The 21,717-nt window shown below is 39.5% G+C and overlaps 1 protein-coding gene across 13 annotated transcripts in view; it reads right to left on the reverse strand.

Annotated features, from left to right (window-relative positions):
- Positions 1-21,717, reverse strand: part of R3HDM1 (R3H domain containing 1) — a 78,483-nt gene that overhangs the window by 31,054 nt on the left and 25,712 nt on the right. For 8 of the 13 annotated variants that reach the window (XM_059852554.1, XM_059852559.1, XM_059852558.1 and 5 more), the window contains 8 exons: positions 18,721-18,929; positions 17,658-17,868; positions 10,427-10,468; positions 9,892-9,981; positions 4,553-4,667; positions 2,367-2,445; positions 794-853; positions 573-713 (listed from right to left, as the gene is read on the reverse strand). In XM_059852554.1, the coding sequence (XP_059708537.1) occupies positions 573-713; positions 794-853; positions 2,367-2,445; positions 4,553-4,667; positions 9,892-9,981; positions 10,427-10,468; positions 17,658-17,828 (698 nt within the window). In that variant the 5' untranslated portion in view covers positions 17,829-17,868; positions 18,721-18,929. Of the gene's footprint in view, positions 1-572; positions 714-793; positions 854-2,366; positions 2,446-4,552; positions 4,668-9,891; positions 9,982-10,426; positions 10,469-17,657; positions 17,869-18,720; positions 18,930-21,307; positions 21,327-21,717 lie in introns of those variants that run through there. The other 5 variants (XM_059852560.1, XM_059852556.1, XM_059852551.1 and 2 more) reach the window with 4 other exon arrangements.

Below are 21,717 nucleotides of genomic sequence, written 5' to 3' on the forward strand. Positions count from 1 at the left end.
CTTGTTAACCTTGTTGACAGTTCCACTGATGTCTGTCTTCCCTGCTACATTTATTTGTAAGGCCAGGAGAGATCTGTAAGCAACATTATTCCAACAGAAGAACTTCAACAGCTGAATTTTCCCAGTAGAATTTTACAATACAAAAGCCACAGTTGTGCAAGTCCCCTCCCTTCACCAAATCAGAAATGACCCCGTTCTAAGATAAGAGCTGGCTCTGCCATCCAGGAGAAACAAAGAATGCACTTTGTACACTTTACTGGTGTAAATCTTTAAACAAATAAACAGTTGCTAGAAATTCGTATTTCACAGAAACAAAATTAGCAATGCGTCTCTGCCAGAAAAGCAACAAAATTTCTTAACTCAGAGATAACATCCTTCTTTCCCCAAAAGAATTCAAACAGGTCACATTATTGCACAGCAAGAACATGAACAGTAAAGAGCTCTCAACTACCTCTCCTTGATGCCTGCTCCCAGAGAGGAGACAGACCTCACCTGCTACAGCATCACTGCCTCACACATCCCAGGTGTTAGAGCTACGCATCAAAAGGGTTTTTCAAGGCTTTGACACTTACATTCTTGTATTGCTAGTTTTATTTACTATGACTGACTTCCCACTCTGGTCCACGTTGTGCTCTAATCCAAAGTAAGCAGCTACCCTGTGCAACAGCATTCTATGGTAAGATGTCATTGGGGGAAACTTTTTTCTTGGTACTCTGGAAGAAAGGAATAGTAGCTTTATTAAATAAACAGGAACACTCTTGAATTCTTTTTCCTATGAGAGTACAGTACTTACTCATTATTACCAATGAAATCTAAAATTTCCTGTTCTAATTTCAGCAGCATCATTCTGTCCCTGAAAATAAAAACACAGCAACTCACATATGAGACACTCCAATAACTGCAGTTGTATTCATCTTAAGAATACACAGATCACAGCTATGATTAAGGGATGATGGCAGACTGGAAATAGGACCAGCAGGTGTCAAATGCAGAATTTTTAGGACAAGGTATTCCTTTTTTTGCTATTTTGTATTGAACCATGCTGTTTTGCTCTCAGATATCAGAGTACACAGACTCTCCAAGAAGTCCCTGCCCAGGAGGCTCAGCAGGAAGTGCAGCCATGGAGAGGACAGGCTCCAGGAGGAAAAGCAGGGCTGAGGTTGTTCCTTGTTGATTGGTGTGGGCAGGGAGTGTGCAGAGGCCTCAGCTGGCCCTTGTACTGTGAAGCACATCAGGGGATCACTGAGAAAGTGATGGGGCACATCACCAACAATCAAAAGCTTAAAGCTGGCACATGTGGCAATGTGCTGACATATTAGAAACACAAAAAAAGCTAAAACTCAAGGTGGTAGGAAGGAACACTCTTCCTGAAACTGCTTGCACTGGTTCAAATAAACTATTAAGATGCAATGATATCCAATGATGCACATCTCAATCTTTGCACATCAAGTAACCAAGCTTCCCAGTCACTGTGCATGGAAACATGGAGATCTTCACTTACAATTCCTCATTCCCACTGGGATGCTACATGGCTTCAAAGAGGAACCACCTACTAAGTCTCACAATGGTCTGTGGTTCCTGATTTTACTCTACAGGACTATGGCTTTGGCCATATGATGGCTCATGTCACATTTATTCTGAATAAAATGGAATAAAATTCTGAATAAATTATTACATTGGAAGTCCTACCTATAATATGAATGAATAACAAATAGCAATGAAACAGCTTTTGTGGTAGAGCACAATTGCACCAAGTTAATTTCTTGCCTTGCACTACAGCCACAAAGCCAGCACAAAATCCCAGCGAGGGAAAGAACGAACAAGACAGGGACAGACTGCAAACCTGAGAGCAACAGAACCAGGTCAGCACTGTTGCCAGCAAATGATGGACTCGGATTAGCTCAGATTTGGTTTCTCATGTGCAGAATGAAAATCTCTAGCTACAGTTACATGGTACAGCTTTAAAAATGCCTTTATCTATAAATTCAGTGCAAGACAGATTAGGGTCAGAGAAGGCAGTTTGGTCTCTAACAAGCAGGTGCCAAGACAGTACCAGGTTTTGAGACAATGTACTGAAGCCCATTCAGGGAGAGAATTGCACATAGACTGAACACATCATTTACATATTATGCATTAAAAGCATTTAAACCACTTCAATATCCTGAATTTCTGCTCAAAAAGCAAACCAATTACAGTGGTGTTTTAGACAGTCTGTGCAACAGAATCTCACCCTGAATAACTGACATGGAGAGTTAGACATTTAAGAGGGTGAAAAAAATAAAACCACAAACAAAAAACAGGTAGTGTGATGCCTCAGGCAACAAGAAGAAAGAAAAACAAAGAAAGCTGACATTATTGATTCTTACCTGGGATTGTTTTTTAATGTATTTACTAAAAATTCATGAAGATCTATACCAGTGGAATCTGTATACTCCTGGCTGGAATCTAAGGGTAAGGGGGAAGAGGGCAAAATTACACTCTGAAGAAACTGTTTTCCAGTTATTGCTGAACATAGTATATATGGATCAATACTATATAACCATTAAGTACATTATTGCCAAAATTAAATGCTTCCAGTTTCCAGGAGAAAGGCCCACAAGTCAAAAACAAAACAGAAAATCCACCACCACCCACTATCCCCTAATTTAAGGGTAATGCAGAAGCAGAAGTTTCAATAACACCTCTACTAATAACACTGGCTGTATGTTGTGAAGCAGGTAATCACCTTGAGAGATCCAATTTCCACCAGCCTGCCCCATTTTCTCACTATCGCACACTGCAGTGCATGTAGGCATCTGTGGAGCAGCAGCAGCCCATCTACTCAACCACTGGATGTTGCCCAAATAAATTTTCTAATTCAGAATGTAACAGTTTAACCTTCACAAGGTGGTGTTTTGCATGACTAAAAATCCTTATTCTGTTGGGCTTTGTTTGCACAACATTATGTTTAGATGTTTCCAAAAGTAGTCTCAACCTTCCCCCTCCCTTCCAGTTTCAGTGAAGGAAAGTGTTCAGTTACATACTATCCCCTAAAATCTGTCCCTGAAATGATTGATTTAACCCCAAATCTTCCCTTACATGAGCACCTTCGAGTTCCAGGTACTAGGATTCAAACCAACAGGTGCTGGAACAGTATTTTTGGAACTAGGTGTCTTCCAAGAACTACTTATGTCTTCACCTAGTCTCAACTTAGTTAGGCACAACTTAAGCTTATGCCTAGGTCTCAGCTCTTCCAGCTGCCCAGAGATTTTAAATGAAACCAACTAAGTCTAAACATTTATGGTTTGGAATTACTTTCGATTCTGAAGAGGAGAAGGTAAAAAAGGCTATCCTGGTAAAAACGTTAAGATTCAATAATCATTTACTTCAATTTTTCTAATTTGCAAGTGAGCAATGATTTAGTTATAATTACTAGAACTGATGCTAAAATTCCATAATTTTCTATTTTGGCATATCCTATATTGGGAAGCAATTAACCGTCAGAGGAGAGAGTGGTTGAATTCAGAACAGCCATCTCTACCACAGGCATTTTGTCACTTTGCTCTCAACCCCCCATCATTACCTGTTGGATATTTGGGAGTGGTGTTTAAGGCATCATTTCAAAGACTGAGATTTATAAATGCAGGTTAAGTTCTCCATCCCAGTGCTCTTTATTTCACAAATACCTGGCTGCCAGCTGGGACAAGCTGCACTGAAATTCCACACGAGGAATGCCTTATGGAACTGTGGGACATGAGCTGGACAAGTGCCACTTGTCTCAAAAAGAATTCCAGCTCTAAAGGTATTTCCTATACTCTGCCTGATCCAAGATATTTAGGTAAACATACTGGATATTTAAACGAAGAGCTGTAAAATGATTTGCCAACTTAAATGCATAAAGTCTTCTACCTGTAGGAAGCATTAGGTGGCACGGACATAAACTGAGAGTTGATGTCATTGATTCCACAACTCTTTCAGATTAAAACCCAAAGGTTACAGTCTGTGTGCTGAAAACCTTAATCCAGAAGGCAGGAATATTTAAGTGAAAACATTAAAACTTGTTCTTTTTATTTATATAGTTCTACCCTTACTCCAAAACTTTACTGAAAAAATTCCAGATACTATCAGAAGTAAAATAAACAAAGGAGAACACAGATGCCTGTTGAATGAGGATCAGAAAAAGTACAAAGGGACCTGTGCCACTCTCACTTCAATTTCACAAGTCCTGTAACAACAAAGCCCTGGAACAAGACAGGAGCTTCCACTGACTCGTAAAGTCAGCTTAAAGAACACTTGGACGCTACTGAGACAACACAGCTGGTTTTTATGCTGCTCAGACAGGACAGAAAGGAAAAGCATTTGCTGGAGTATCTGATGAAGTCTCTAAAGCTCTCTTTCCTTGGGACCAATTCCTCCTCTAGCTCAAAGGTGCCTGATCTATTTGCTTCATTTGCAAATAAAATTTTAAAAAATAACACAATGTTTATGCAATGAAGACCTGGAAGCAGAACTGTATTTTCATATGTTCTTCATCTATACAGTATATTGAATAATACAAGGAGAGAGAGCAAACCTCTTGATAACATTTTTCTGGACAGTTTATCACTGCATTTTTCCTTTTCTGATTCATCTTTTGCAGGTTTTTCTTCTTTTTCAAAAGACTGTGACAACTGGATCTGAATTTTCTCCTGTCAAAAAGTAAAAATCAGTCACCACACAAATTTTTTCAAACAATACCTGCAGGAGACCTGTTCTGTACTATATGACCTGCAAAATAATAAAGCAACAACAAAAAAAAAAATGTTTACATATTCTTTCTGATTCCACGTGCTCCATGTTACCACACAATGAAATTATTTATCAGTAAATCAGAGTGAACAGAGAAGGGATAGAAAGGATCACAGACATTTTAGGATTTACACACTTCCAGGCCCTGAATGCTATTGCAAAATGAATTCAAAGTATCTTACTCCATACATGTAAGAAAATATTCTGGTTTTTCAGATGTATAAATTTTATACTGCCTCTATATTTTTAAGTCATGTCTCATCCACAATGCTTTTTTCCTCCCCATTCTTCACAGTTCTTTACTGTAAAAGCTTGTTTCAAGTTTTGATTTGGTTTGTACCAAGAAAGAACAAAACAAAACAAAACAAAAATTTCTATCTAAGACCAGCATGTCCAGATCTACAAAAAGGGGAAATATTTACAGTACAATAATACAAGGCAAAGTTTGCAGACCTGTCATCAAGGCTTAGTTTCATAATTTCCTGTGTATTTTGATAGAGTAGCTTTGTGTGCAATCACCTCAAAATCTGTGGTTTTATACCAGTAGGTGAACTATTACAAAACCTGCTTCTCAAATAGGGCAAAAAGTTTCCCTCTGAAATTAGTGACATAATGGTCCCCTAAATACCCTGAACAGTGCAAGATTGCAGTTTGTTTTTCATGCCCCTTTACTGTTTCAGAAGGTTGTCAGTGGAGGACCAACACATTTGAGACAGCCAGAGCCGAGGAGTTTGGGAGCAATGGAGTCACCATGCCTGAGGGACTCCCACGGGAGCAGTGGCCAAATTCTGTCAGAACCAGACCCCCCTGTCACCTTTTAACTCCCTCAAATGACAGTTCTGCTCCCCCAGATGCCAGCTGAGTCCATGCTGTCACCTCCACATTCCTGACAACATCTAATCCTTCCCATTCCAGAGAACTGCCCCTCATGCACTCCTGCCCATCCCTCTTCTGCTCTGCACCTTAATCCTTTCCCACACAAGTCCTCGCTCTTCCCTCAACCCCCTTCTTACCCACATCCAGGCTCTTGCTCTAAGCTCTGCTCTTGTGTCATTGCACAGCCTTGATCTCACCCGTGGAATGCAGCCAGAGTTAAATTTAGCCAGGATCCACCAGGCTGGAGCCTGTTCACGTGCCCAGCCTGCAGCCACTCCTGCCTGTGCAGGCACAGGGGGAGCCCTGCACCACCCAGGCTTTGCCCAACAGGAGTTCCCATCTGCAGATCTGGGGCCACAACTTTTTCAAATGAGGGAAAGACAGTTACTGAGAGTTTTACCCGCTCTCCCTTTCATTATGACTTTTCCCCAAATAAATGTTCCAATAAACTTCCTAATTCATGAACACCCACTAAACAACAACTCAGTGTCAATGAAGCCTCCTCAGCTTTGGATAGGATCTATAACCCCATCTGCAAAATACCATCCCCAGTCACCAGCAAGGAACTCTCTCATCTGATTCTTTCCTATCTTGAGAATTCACTTGGCTACAAACCTTAAGGAGTCCAGAACAAGTCTTTGCATTCTTTGCTTCATAAACCTGTGTGTAATTCAAATGAACAACTGATTTGTCACTACAAAATGCTCTATACTCACCCTTCACCAAGTAGCTGTGTAACCTTTACCTGAGAAAGAAATGTTTCTATCCTATTAAGAAATTGTTCCTGACTTGGATTCACCAATGTGTTATCCTCCATGTTACAATAACACTCTACAAAACTACCAGTAAATTAAGGAAATTTTCATAGTCTGATGTTTCTTCACTAGAAAAGTGACTGCAACTTCTAAACTCATTTCAAGTATTGCACACAGCAATAGTTTAGTCAAAGGATCTCAGCAAGTAATCATTTTCATACTTCCTTCCCCAACAAGAGCTAAAAAAAGGAATCACCATCTGAACAGCCAGTTCTGCTACTACCACCAGCTCTACTTCAAAGTGTGATACACCAGAACTGGGTACCAAAGGGCACTTTCTTGTGATTTCGTGCTATAAAAACTGTAGCATCTAATTAAATATGACCTACTTGACTGGAAAGCTGCTGAAAAATCTTTTAACTTCTCTTCCCCTATAAAACTCTTAATCCCACCCAGTTTGCAGCAGGCCTGTGCTGGCATTTGGACTGAACAGACTTCTTGCCCTAACTCTGATCACCCATCCCAAGCCCTCATTGTAGAAGAGGAAATCGTCAACAAATTTTGATTAAACAAGAAAAAGCCGAACAAACAGGAAAATGTCCCAAACCATCAAAACCTGATAAATCCTGCCAGCTTAACACATTTGGGGAAAAGGTAAGAATTTATCTCAAAGGCCTACATGCTGAGGCTGGGCTTTCTACCAGAAAAACCAACATAAGTCAATAGAAACTAACATTATATCCCCTTGCCTTCTCCTCCCACTCCCTCTCCATTGGGCTATTTTACTTTGCTTAGAAAGTTCAGCCTTTTGAAGATTTATTTACTTGTTATTCCCAATAACAACTGTCATTCATATGAAAACAGCTCTTCCTTAGAAAGGGCTGAACTGGATCGCCCTTTGCTAGTGCTTGTACTTTGTATTGGAAAATAGTCAGAACAACCTGACGTTTACACAAATGATGGCAAGAGAATATAGAGTTAGTGTTACAAAGATAAAAGATCAAACTTTTCACAGTTATGTTCTTCCTCTCACAATAAATTTGTAAGCTCATACTTTCACAGTACCTTTTAGTAAAGGGCTGCCAGTGCTTTTTAACAAGTATCAAAAATAAGCAAGGCTCTTATCTAGGTTTCTCAGGAAGAAGCAGTATCTTCCTTCATGTTGCAATTGAAAATAGAAACATAGATCAGAAAACAAATTCATGTGCTTGAGACAATTTATTTGGTCTGTCACCCTCTTCCATCACAGCCTTCTGAGGAGAAGCAGCCAGTGGTGCCTTGCTAAGTGCCTCCTGCACCCACCTGTGTCAGGAATTTCACCCTGCTAGAGTGAAGGGGTGACTCATGAACAATCACAGACAAGACCATAGAGATATCCCCAAACTCACACTATCACCAGCAACATTATCCTGAATTTAATCTGTCTTGTGTCTTAAAACTAAACTGGAAGGCACTTTTTAGTTGCAATCAGAGATACAACAAAGCAGTGACTCTTCCAGGAAGGAGGAGCATCAGAGGTGAATCTCCTGCTGCAGAGACACCTGTGAAGGCAGGCTCTTCCTTCTCCAAGCCACTGGACCTCCCACACATCCCAAGCACAATTAATGCTTCAGAGTATGCGGCTGGAGGCATATTAGTCCCTATTGCAGAAGCTGATTGGCACATATGAAGAGCTCTCCCATGCTTTCCCAAAGCTGGTTTGGGAAAGGAGGGAAAATGGGTGAAGAAATTGCCTGAGTTGTTACAGAGGGTCATGAAAGACCTGTGCCCCACAGGATTGCACTCCAGCATCAGAACTTGTAACAAATTCCCACTTCCAACTCTCCAACACATTTCTCCACCCTCCAGGGAAGAACTAAATTTGTTCTACCAATCATTCTCTGCACAGCTATTGGGATTCATAAGCCATTTCTTCTACATTACTGCTTCCAAAGAAAACTCACAGCTAGCTCTAATTTTGTTCTTAAGGCAATCTGCTTTCTGGTACTCCTTTTGTACAAACTTACATTATCACACAATCCAATTCATTCTGCAGAACCAGCCCTGACATCCCTCCTGCTGCTGCAAGGACTCCTTTCAAGGGCCACCTGGCAGCACAGAGCTAGGGACAGATTCCCAAAGGACTTGGCCACAAACACCACCTTATAAATGCCTGACTTTAAACCATTCAACACATGGTCTTGTGTAGTGCTGGAGGTTGGAAAATCCTAATGCCTCTTATGTTGGAAATATACCACTCATGATCAGTCCACCAAATCAGGTTTCTGTCTTCTTCTAATCTGCTACTGTGACTGACAAAGTTAAACCCCACGCTGCAGACTGAACAATTCAGCCTGACCAGATCTCTCAGTGTATTTTGTTATCTTATGGGAAACATCACAAAAGCACTGTAAATCATTGTAAACATCAATAACTCTTCTGTTGGTTTTTAATCCTTTACTCTGCAACCTGTTCAAACTATGACTTAGATTTTCATCATGGTAGCAGGCCCAGTATCTGAATTCCTCTAGGCAACACTTCAAATTCTGGTATATTAATAAAAGCCTACAAAAATACTATTTTCTTATTTTTCCAAAGGAACAAAACCCCTGCAAACCTGGAGGGTTTCAGTCCAAACCTACTGTTTCAGTCTCAAAAAATTTTAATTAGCTGACAAAAACCTACATGAGCTCTCAATGTCCATCTTTCCTCAGAACTGAATTACCACCTCTCCAGCAAAACCCCCTCCCATCCTGCTTTCTACTGCTTCCTTTAGCCAAAGGCAGACTTTTCACAAAAGCACAGTTTAGAAGCTTTTCAATAACAGCAAAGGCCCATTTCTGTTTTGACAGGCATGAACTAACCCAGCGTTTTGATGGGCCTCACTCAGGCACAGAACTAAAGCCAGCAGCAGGATTTTGTTCTGAAAATACAGACCGGTATAGAGGTAAAGTCAGGAAACATGGATTTTGTTTAAATTCTCTAAAGTAATTTTACATATTTTGTTCAGCAGGTAGGAATTTCTGTAAGTGTGTTCAATAATTTTAATAGATTAATTCAGATTTACCTCAGGCAGGTATTACAGAGCTACCAGCAACTGGGACTAATATGCAGAAATTCAGTTACAACACCAGAAATCACAACTGTTTCCATTTTCAAAACGTACAAAGACAATAAATAAGGCTCCATAATAATCACAATGTTTCTGTCTTAATAATTGCAGACAGCACTTAAACAGTTTAAGAGTCCCTCAAGTGCACTGTTGGACTAACAAGTTAAAAGAACTGACAACCCCCCTCTTTCTACCCACAGATATCAACTAGTATAGCTCAGAAAAAACAAAGCAGCAAATTCTGCATCTGATATTATCACCTCCATTAGATCAGTAGTAAAAAAAAAAAAAAAAAATTAAAACCAGATGGTATCCACATATTTAAAGAATACCCAAGAGACTTTCTTTTGAACAAGAAGTTACTTGAAATTGTTCCAGAAACTTCAGTAAGGTGATTTTTACCTGGAGGTCCTGGGATATTTCAGCTGTGGGAGGTGGTGGATATTCTTCACATACAGCAAGGCTCCGAACTAACTTTAACTTTGTGTTTGACTAAAGGAAAGTATGTAAAATTAACATCTATGGCTTATAAAAGATAATATAAATATACCATAAGCCGTTATTTTTTTCATTCATTATATGAAAAACAAAATGGCTGAAAACAGCATTTTTCATGTTTTCAATAGAATAATAATTCCCTTTAGAATGAAAATACCCAAGCAATTGCAGCTTTTGAAGGCACTACCAGCACAATAGAGCACATCTAAAGAAAAGTAAATAAAATATTGGGAAAGTGTTTCTCTCCGTAACAATAAAAAGCCACCAAAAATATAAAGGCAAATCACAAAAGCAAACAACTAGGCAAGACAAAAATCCAACAGAATAAAACAAAGCTACAATGCCAAAAAATAAAACTAAAGGCACTTTCCACAAAGTAACGAAGCTGCACCAAGCATGAAGGGCTCCCTTCGCATGCCAGCACGCCGGGCTACCGTACCTTGGACCTTTTGGCCGTCTGTCCAAAGGACTGCGCTGGCCGCTGGCGACAGGCACAACAGAGAAGGGTTACATTAGCTCAGTGGCACAAGTTTGTTAATGCACAAGGCTGTACAAGAGAAAGCTTTGACAGTTAGCACTGACACAGGCAGATCTGTGAAAGGAACAGCAGGTGCTTTGGGCTGACGGATTCGGAGCTCTCCCACTTTCATCAGGCTTGTCCTTGATTTCCCTTCTTCATTTATCAACAAGATATCAGAGCACTTTCACAGGAACCAAGCTTTATCCTTGTTCAGTGGCATCCAAGCAGTTTACTCCCTCAGCCAGCTCTCAGCTACACTTTCAATTCTTGTTTCCTAATTTCCTTGGCAACATGACATGGTTTTTATAAATTTTCTTCCTATTCCTGAAAGCTACCTAGAAAAATTATATTAAAAAAAGGAAAGCATTGCCTCTACCAAGGGAACAGAAAACAGACGATAACCTATCATAAGCAGCTGAAACCATGTGGGGTTTTTTTTCTTTCATCTTGGGATCTATACAAGTATATTTTAAAATGGGCTACTGATCTCTTTTTTTTTCTCTTTCATTTAGTAATTTACTACGAATTAATATACTTTTTCTCCTCCCAGAGCCATTTTACTAACTTATGCAATAATTTGCTTTTTCCTCCCAAAGCCCTTCTTCCATTACAATTCTTCCTTAAAAAACAATTACCAGGCTTTTACTACAGTATGCACAGCTGAAAGGTACATTTGAATCAACAAAAGCATTTAATGATTTGTTAACTGCATGGTTAAAACTAACTCAACCCTCAGTGCAGGCAGCACAAGAATAGAAACATTTAGAGTGGCATCACATAATTTAAGTACTGGTTTCCCTGGAGAACTAAAACTGATGAATAGACAAGCTTTTAACAGAACAGGTTTTAGTAAGCACAGGCCTAATATTTGTAAGGAGAAATTAACATCAGTAATGCAATTTCAAATGTTGTTTAATGGACAATATTTCCTCCTTTATAAAGGAAACTGAATGGAAATTCCACTGGAAAACTCCATAAATGCAGCTCTCCTTGCCTTAGCTCACAGGAGATGTCTATCAAGTGCCTGAACTTAGCAGGGCATACAACATCACTAAAAAGAAACCTCACCTACAGCAAAGAGCTCTATACTGTGTAAAGGCAGAACTGCGTTTTCTCTCATTTTCCTCAAATCCCACATGTCTATTTTGGATGTTGCACCAGCTTAGCTGAAGAGCAGCAGAAGGGGAGCTCATTTCACTATGTAACAGAATTTTAAATAGCTGCACTGAAAACTAACTGAACTCACCACCAGCTTTTCAAAGGAAGCTTGCTGAGATTTTGAGCAGCGGAGACAGTTCAAATGCTTTCATACCTGGAACCATTCAGACTCTGAGTTTTACTGTTTCCATACCTGGAACCACACAGAGACTTTGAGTTTTTCTGTTACGTGCAAAATATGTTTTCCTTTCCATCATCTCCTCTGAAAGCATTCCTTGCATTCTGAAAGCTGGCACTGCATATCCCTGACAAAGTTTCTGTTACACCAAGCTACTAAATTTCAAAACCTGGATGATTTCCCAAGCTCCTATCAATTACTCCAGCCTCAATCAGCTTACATGTGTTCAAATCAAGTAGTGCAAATTTAAAGTCACATCAGGACTGTCAGTGGAGTCTTCAGTTCAGTGTCAAGAGGCAAAAGAATCTATACTCAGGCAATTGTTTATCTTCTCCAAAATTTTGCAAGCTTTGAAGCCAGTACATAAGCCAAAAGAATGTATGGAAGCAAACACCCCAGATCCAGATTTGAGAAGGCACAAGAGGGAATTTAAGCCAGTTAGACAGGACATTGAGCTCACTAATTAGATAAGTAACACATATTTCAGTTATTTTTAAGAGTGATTTAAAAAAAAAAGTGGAAGAAATGGTTGCTGGGACTAAACATCAATAATATTGGGGAGAGCTGGAGGGCCACTTAGGAGGGAGGCTTTTCTTCACAGATGAGACAAGTATAACTCCACCCATCATATTCAAACTTCTCATCTAGAAACAACTGCCCTGTCCAACACTCCTGTGATAGATGTGGACTCCTGGCTTCCCTGTGTGACTTTAAGGATGTCAACACAAAATCCCAGTCCCCAAGACCCAGCTGTGACTGTGAGCAGTAAGCACCACACACATGTCAGGTGAGAAGCACTGGCACAAAGCTGGTGGGGCCAGGCTGCAGGGACAGCTCAGGTGAGCACAGCCCAATGGTGCAAGGTCTGGCCTGGAAGTACAAACCTCAAATTCCTCTGACACCACCAGCAACTGCACTCTCAGAGCTTGGAGATGGGTGGGTACAATCCAATGATTCCTTTCTTGAACAAAACCACACTGACAGAGGATGACACCACTTCCACTGGAATTCTAGGACAGCAGGAAGCCAACGCACACTGTAGCTGTTAATGCACATTTTCTCTCTTTTCAGGCCCATGAGTTTTATCTCTGTCCTAATTTCTCTACATTTATGAAGTTTTCTCCTACAGAACATCTTTATGTTCCCCATTTGTGAAAAATAATTTCTAGCTCATTTAGAATATGCAATCCTTGGTGAGTGCAAATTAGGCAATTTCTTTATATTTGCAGCTCTCAAAGACTTTCACTGCCTTAAGAAAACACTGTGTTAATGAAAGCCCTATTTATAGCCATTATGGGCAGGATTTCAAGACAGTGTTTAAAAGCAAGTATTCCCAATAATTGCATAATGAAAATAATGATTAGGTTCTTGCCTTTGATAAAACCCCACCAACACAACTTTTAAGACCAGCGACTATGCTACATTTCCAACTGCAAAATAAAAAGGGAAGTAAGACAGCCTTTATCAAAAACATATAAATAACCAGGTTTTCAGTAGGAGTATTTGCCTACTTTATTTTTTCCTAAGTACCTCACCAGATCACATATACTAAATGCAAAGTAAAGATCTGGAGCTGTTACATGCCTTCCTCCATCATCACTGAGCTGTCTAAACAAGCTGGATAAAAACAGGTCAGGCACAAGATGGCAAACTCAGACGTGTGAAAGGTTTTGTGAGAAGGGGTTTTATTTCTGAAGTACCATTTGGGCATTTCTGAGGATAGGCACAACATGACAAACCTCAACAAAGAGTGTTCTAAGGACATTCAGTTTTTTACCTTTCTGCAAAATTAGGTCTCAATTTTAAATCCAGTCAAGTGCTGCAGTCCCAAGAACCATGGATAGCTTTGGAATGCTGAGGGAAAGAACAGCGTGGTCCATGGTTACTTTCTGTCCTGCATTACTGAGCAGTGACAGCAATTTTCCATGACACAGTACAGGATGACTGATGGAAAAATTGTTTCACCTTTGGACATGGAGGCAGCTCAAGAATAAGAGAATCTGCCCAATCATTTATCTATTCAAAAGTATTACAGCCCATATTTTGGAGACAAAGACAGGTAAATCCTGGCAAGCCCAAAACAGCTGGGGAAAAGGCAAAAAAAGACTTCAGAGAACTTCAGCTGTGAAACAGAGAGGGAAGCTCAAGGTTTATGTTAGTACGAAAGGAAGATGATGTCTCTTCCTTTCTTGCAGGAAGAGAGATGTCAAGTTGCTAAGTAAAAAAAATTATCTAACTGCCCCAAAGGACAAGGATATCTGCTTAATTAGCATAAAACAAAATCAGAATTACACTCATTTAACACAACATTTGCCTTGCCTTTATCATACAGTAGATGGGTACAACCCTGCACTCATGCCATGAGGCTTTTTTGGGTTTTAAAACAGAAGTCTTTCTAATAATAAACATAAGGGACTATCTTGCAGGATAAATCCAGGATCTTTAATTTGTTGTCAGTATTTCCTGCAGCTTTGTCCTTACAGTGGATGACACTGTCTCACCACCCAGAGACAGAGGCAACACAAACCCTGTATTCCAGCTACTTCTGAATTCATTGGTTGGCACCTGGCCTGGGTAAGATGAACAGGTAGGAGACAAGTGACTGGTGAACCAAAACCCTTTTGATCACAAAATCCACCATAGTGCTGATGTGCACATGACTTCTGTGAAAGTACTTTTCATAACAGTGCCTCTTGTCTCCAGTGCCATTTAAATGACACTTGAACCTCACTGCAAATATGCCAGTTTGGAAATGTTCTCTGTATCAGTAACACTACTTTTGCACTTTAAAAAAATTGGGAGTGCTGACCATGTACTCTAATTAGGTATTTTCCTCATTCACATTGTACCTCCAACATCAGACACAGCAGCCAATCAGTTATTAATGCACAACTTCCAAATAATCTGGAATTTACAACCACAGTTGCATTTCAAAATATAACTATCAGTTTCTGAACTGTGCTGTTCCAGAAACAAGCCTGAATTCAATGGCCCATGATGGAATGTGTTGCATAAACCTATCTGATAATTCAGAACCCATTCATAAGAGAATACAGCAATGGAAACAAGGTGTAGCTAAGATCAAAGTTGATGATGGGACATGGTTAGATGACCTACTCGATAAACTGAGCATTAAATTTATCATTGAGCATTCCATTGATGAAATGTCAAGATCAGACAGAGGAAAAATCATAGTCTGTTTCTTCCTTGGCTGTAAAGAACCCAAAAATGAAGTGATAACTTCACTTCATTTGGGAACTGAGGAATGTGACTGTAGATTGTCAGGAGGTACCAAACCTATTCTGCCACCAGGAAGGAGAGCCAAAAGCAACCCCCACACAACCCCGACGACCAACCCATGCTCTGAAGCACTCAGTTAGTAAACAGACGTACACAACAATTCCAGTAAGTTTCTGATAATCTTTTCTAACATTTGTCAGCAAATTCTTTGCTCTTTTTCCCACCACATAGTAACATTTAACATGCACTTACTGACAAGTACTATGTCCACTGAAATTTCACCAAATTTAACCATCCATTAGATAAAAACTTCCTGAATACTATTGTTCCACAAGGGCTTTTTTACTATGGACAACCCCAAATTTTTGTTTTGTATTTTAGCATAAAACATACTTTAAATGGGAAATCCTCAAACATGAGACTTATATATTTGCAGTGGCAGCCTCCATAGTACAAGTGACATTAACTTCTGCTGATTTCAGTTGTTGCAAGGGGCTTGCTCACAGTAGCCAGGCTCCATTTGGTAACTGCCTGTCTTCCTGCCACTCTGGAAATCTGCATCCTCAGCCTCAGTTTTGAATTAAAGTGCCCATGTAACATCAGGGTTCTGAGTCTGATGAAGGCTCCAGGACACCACACTAAATGCACTGACAGCAGAGCTGTTTCTATCCAACAGCCTTCCCCACACAGAGTCCAGTCCATTTTGTGGATGTGAGATAATCACTTCAGCCACCAGCTCTTGCTCCTGAACAAGCATCCAGCCAAGCAATGAACCCCCTGCCAGCCCACAGCCCCTGGCAGCACTGGCAGGTTCATTCCTCTGCACTCTGATGAGACAGCAGCAGTTGTTTGCAGGAAGCCTTATTTCTTACTTGCCACTTGAGTCTCATAGAAATTTCCACATTGAAATTTGTTAAATGAGAAAATGTGAATGGGATTTTCCCAAATTACTGAACTGCATGAAAATTACTAAACTGTAGATTAATTTTTAAGGCTCAGTACTAGAATATTCCATAAATTAAAGAAAATACCAGCTCAGCTATTTCTCCCAGCTTTTCAGTAGCAGTTATTTCTCATGTTACAGGAGAAATATTTCATTTCAAGATTTATTTTTTTCATAAAATTATCTATTTACACTGATGCCAGCCTTAATAAAGCCAGCAGATATTAAACTGTAAAACTATTGTTACTGCAGTGGTCTACAAGATTTATCTGGAAGCAATTTAACACAGCAGATAAAGCTTACTTTACTCAGTGGAATACTGAATTGTTAGTCTTGAACAAAACTACTCCCCAAAGAACCTTTTACTCAAATCTCAATAACAAGAATCTAATAAGCTACTGTCCTGTTTTTGTAACCCACAAGAGATCGCTCAGATCCCAATCAGGATTTTTATTAAAAAAAATTGTTTAGTATTAACCCACAGACACAAAATTCCTATATACAACAAGAGGTTTTTGCCAAACACAAGTGTTTCCTTTTACAAATCTGGCCTGTTTTGTAGGTTGTGTCAGAAATTTTCAGTTGCTTTCCTGAACTCCTCCCCTCACGTGAGCTGCTTACAGTCCTCAGTGACCAGGTGGGCAGCCTCAGCTCTTGTCCCACACGTAAATCTCAGATTAGATTAAATGTGCTGCCACAAATTCCTAACCCTTCCTTATCAGTGTGTTCTCCATTGACAGAAGGTATTTTCACACTATTTACTTTGCCTCCTTCTCACTTGAAATGTGATGCCACAACTTCCTTACAAGTACTTCATTTCTCCCACCTCCAAAAGCCATTCATTTATATGCCTCAGCTTTTCAGTGTGTGCACAAGGAACTGCCTCACTTTCCTACCTAAACGTCACCTACCAAAGCTGTCAAGCAGTGAAGATCAGAGAGGAGAAGGTGCAGGGAGTATCTGCTGCCCACCAAGGCAGGATGATGCTCCCCAGCTCATTCTGCAGGTGGCTGGGGCAGCACCCAGACCTGCTGGCCTCAGGAGCTCTGGATCCCTCTGGCTCTTGGGGATTTGGATTACCTACAGCTGATTACTTCAGCCTTATGCTGAACAGCTCTGCTGGAAAATCTACATCTGAGCCACCTGTAAAGTGCAACAGCTCAAAAGCCCTGGGCTGGCCACTCCTGCCCAGGGCAGACAGGCCTGGCTGAGCTGCAGCACCATGTTCAAAGCAGCAACACAGCACACACAGCCCACCTCCAAACTCTGTCTGGATTCAGCAGCAGCAAAAGCCAGCCTGAGTTTGTTCCTTGCTCTGCTACAATGAAAGACTTCACATATACACTCAGTGAAACACAAACATGGGCAAATTGTCTGGTTCCCAGCAAAACCACTCCTCTACTTCAGAGAATTAAAAATTACTGAGTCACATTTACATGAGCATAAACAGAGAAGTGGGGCAAAGGAGGAGAGAGGAAACAATAATCATCATATCTGCTTCCCTAAAACCAACAAAGTTTTCCTCACTGTACCAAAGAAACATATAAGAGGATCAAGAGAATGGAGAACAAGAAGACACAGACTTACTTAACATGATATACTAGTGAAGAATAAAGTGAAAAGCTTCTTACCGGCATATTGTTTTTGTTATCAGGACAATTTTCATCCTTTTCCACTTGAATCTCTTCCTGACTTCCTGATTTTTTTAGGTTTTCAACTGGGTCTGTATCTTTTAATTCGGCTTCTGTACCCTTCATTGCATCAGTTTCATCTTTTACAGTAAGAATATCAGACATCCTCATTAGAAAAGGTTATTTTAAAATTCTACAAGAAATATGGAACCTTTAGGACAAAGAAAAAGTTAATTATTGAGTAATTTAAGATTAATTAAAAAGCCACCCATACCTAAACAGCTATCCAAAATAAACATGATTTTGCGAAAAGGATCTCTGCTCTGCTATGACACTTTTTTCAGTCTTGTATTAGAAGGAATGATTTCTTTTTAACCACTTTTATCAGTGGTCTGTAACAGCAGACATCCACACAAACAAGAATTGAGAGCTACGCTCTCGGATAACACTCACAGATTTTCTCTTCCACATTTTAAAAATAAACACTTGAACATTCAGATACTCCCAATCAAACTAGGCTCCAACAGAAACAAGGCAAGATTTTTCTCAAAGGAAAAGAAAACTACATATAGATTTATCTTAAAAGGGTTGGAAGAAAATAGATGAATCATAACACCCCAGGAGTGCAAACACTCATAAATTTCATGAACTTTTAAAGTTTCCTTTTTGACAGGTAACAACTGGACAAGTTCTGAATGCAGGAATTATCTTACTACAAACTCTAGCAAAACTAGTCTTAATAAAATTAAGCATTCTCTCAAAAATCACAAAGAAAGAAACAAGCAATTTAGTAATTAGGATAATAACCATGATCAGCAATTACAATTTATAATAATAATAATTTTAAATGCTATATAAAGATAACTAATAATTAAACCCAAAATTTTCCATAGGAAATAAGAAACAATTCCTTGTCATTGTTCAGCTACTGCAAGACGTAAAACCAAGGAGTTTGCATTTCCTACAAGAACAAAAGAGTAAGATCTGAATGCCTAAACTCCTTCATAAGAAACAAATAACAATCCAATAGTGTTATGGAAAAGTTTAGTGTTTGATTTACTACCTGATATGTCCTAGAGTTTGGGGATTGTGGTCTCCCACAAAAATAAAATAGAATAATCCGAAGATCCTTTTCACAGTTGTCAGCCAAGATGTCAGTTGTGATGAACCAGCTGGAATCTGGCAGGAGGAGTCCCATGTCCTTATCCCCAGTGTAGAGTCCTGGACAGAACTGTTTGGTCTTGAATTAGCAAGAACATCCCTTTTGAATGCCTGAAAAATCAACCAAGAAAATGCATTATACTTTTATTTGCTGTGGAAGGGGAGATGGAACATGATGACACCTAAAAGCTTAAATAGTCATTTTAAGAAAAAAAAAAAGAAAGAAAAAAAAAGAAAAAAGAAATCAATATTTGTCATATCCATCCTGCTTGCTCTATCTAGCAGCAGTAAACGTTTCATTGGATGTCCAAGACATTTCTGCATTACAGAGTTAACAAGTAGTCATAATAAACATTTTGTTGGCATTCCTGAAACTCTGTTTCTATAAACAAGCAGGTATCTTCCCAAAGAGTCTGAAATATGCAGCCCAGCAGGTGTGGAGGAGTAACAGGCAATGAAACAAATGGCTGACAGCAGAACAGTTTTTCTCTTTGTTGGAGTTAATCATCTATGAGCACAACCCATAAGCCCTATTTTGGGCAACTGCAATCACAGAAGATGGCTTTATTTTATTCAAGAAAATAGTTGCCCTGGAATGAGGATTTAGACATTTTTGCAAAACTGATGATTTTCAATCTTCCCTCTTTTTCAGAGGTGAGAAACAAGTAACAGCACCAGCCCCAAGGAAGCATTTGAAGGCCAGGCCAGAGCTCTGAGAGCAGAGCCAGTGGAGCCCTGGGAACGCCTGGTGATGCCCAGCTCCTCCTGCTCCCTCACAGAGGAGATTAAAGCCTGCTTACAACCACTGCTCCAGAGCTGAAAAAACACAGTTTGGTGAGAGATGAGGTACTACAGACATCTGGAGTACTGAAATTTGCTGCAAAGCACAGAAAAGAATGATAAAAGATTCAGGCCTGGAAGAGATCCCATTTACTGAATCTAATGGAGGGGAAAGGATTACAGATGAAAGAAAAAACTGGAAATAAAAAGATGCAAAAATGCAACAAAGGATATCCTGTATTGTTGATTGTTGAGGTGTTTTTTCCAGACAATCCAGATGCTAACATAAAATTTATTAAGAAGCTCAGAACCTTTGCAGTAAACAAAACTTGAATAGTGATGCTGTTTCACTTTATTGACTGACATGTGATTTTTAGAGTATTTAGATAAATGTTAAAAAACATTGCAGGCTGAAGATAGCTAAACAAAACCCAAAACATTTATGTCTAGTTGCAAATATAATACTGCAAAGTAAGTGCAATTTAATTACTACTCCCTATGCAAATCACAAAGTAATGATAATCAATATCAGGTTTTTCTTTGATTCTATCAAATACACTAAGAGCTCCCGTCCATTTGCAACACCATTTTAAAAACACATAACAGCATACTCAGTTGCCTAAACACAGTCTGCAAATATCCTTGCTTACCTAGGTCAATCCAGGAAACTGATGCACAAGAAAAGTCCTTATATTTCCTATGACAAACTAAGTGCAAATTAGTTTATAACTTGTTCTGAACAGATTTTTCCCTGCAGATAGATTTAAAGTCTGCAGATTTAGTGCTAGATATCCTACTGTCAAAGAGATAGAACTGAGGAAATGCTGCGGAGCTCCAATTCACACAAAAAAATATCTCAACTTTGGGTTCATAGAATGGAGCTATTTTGAGTCAACTGGAATCACCATATGTGCATCTATGAGTAAATGCCAAACCCTGTGCTTCACACTAGCAGCAAAGCACACAGAATAGAAAGATGAATCTTTGCTTACTTGATTATTTTTTAATAATACCAGTCATAGATTCATTGAGATTGGTAATGCAACCTTATGTTTGTGATCTGCACCTGTGAGTTTAAGTACTTGGATAACATTCCATCCCTGAAATTTCCTCTAACTCAGCCAATTTTCATAGCTGAGATAATCTGGTTCTAGTTTCTAAACATCCACAGACTGGATTAAAAAAAGATTTAAGGAATTTTATGTGCTGCAGACTGAGAGGGGGAGCAAACCACAGCCCATCCTTATTAATCCCACCTCTTTCACCTCCCCATACAGTTGGATGTTAATTTCTTGTGTCCCATGTAGGATAGGTAAAAGGAGAAAAAAAGCAGGAAGGCAGTCCTTAGGAGCTGCTCTGTTTTTCGGGGAGAAAATAGGGTCTGGTAAGCAAACTGATTAATTGAAACAAAATCCCAGCACTGGCTTTACACTGGATTGCAATACAGACCAACATAGTATTTGCAGATTTTCACAGGAGGGACACAAATGAGGTTCTGCCGTAAAATTATCTAAACAGTTGAAAGGACTGAATATTAGGGGCAAAGCATTACCTGGGTTTGCAACTAAAAGCTCAAACAGCTCACAACATGTCTCATGAAAGAAAATCTACCAATTCTAGTATCTTTTATAAGTGACAAAAATAGACACCTACTTATTAGAGAGGAAGTAAAAGGACTTGCATGTAAGAGTGGAGGATAAATGTCATACCTATGTTCTTCACTCTCAGGATGGCTGTCCCATCTAAATACTCAGAAGTGAAATGAACATTCTTCTTCATCACATTAGCAACATTATACCTCAATATTGGTAAAATCTGGTAGTCCTCTTTCCAACAAGTGGTCACCACTTTGTCTATGCAGCTACTCTCCCCTTTCAGGGGGAAAAGTGTTATTACCAGCTGTGAGATGATGTCCAGTACTGCAGAGATACGAGCTTTGCAGTCAGCAGATCAGAAAATCAGTCAGTGCTGTGCTCTTACTGCTTTCTTTTGCATAACCTAGAGGATAAGTCATAAAAAAACCCCAATAGATCAAGCAAAGTCATTCCTGAGTTTTATGACAGCAGCCTCCTGAATCTTGATACATGAAAAACCACTGGGTCCCTCAGTTTGGGTTCTG

This window comes from Haemorhous mexicanus, chromosome 8 (assembly GCF_027477595.1).
Source record: "Haemorhous mexicanus isolate bHaeMex1 chromosome 8, bHaeMex1.pri, whole genome shotgun sequence".
Taxonomy (NCBI): Eukaryota; Metazoa; Chordata; class Aves; order Passeriformes; family Fringillidae; genus Haemorhous; species Haemorhous mexicanus.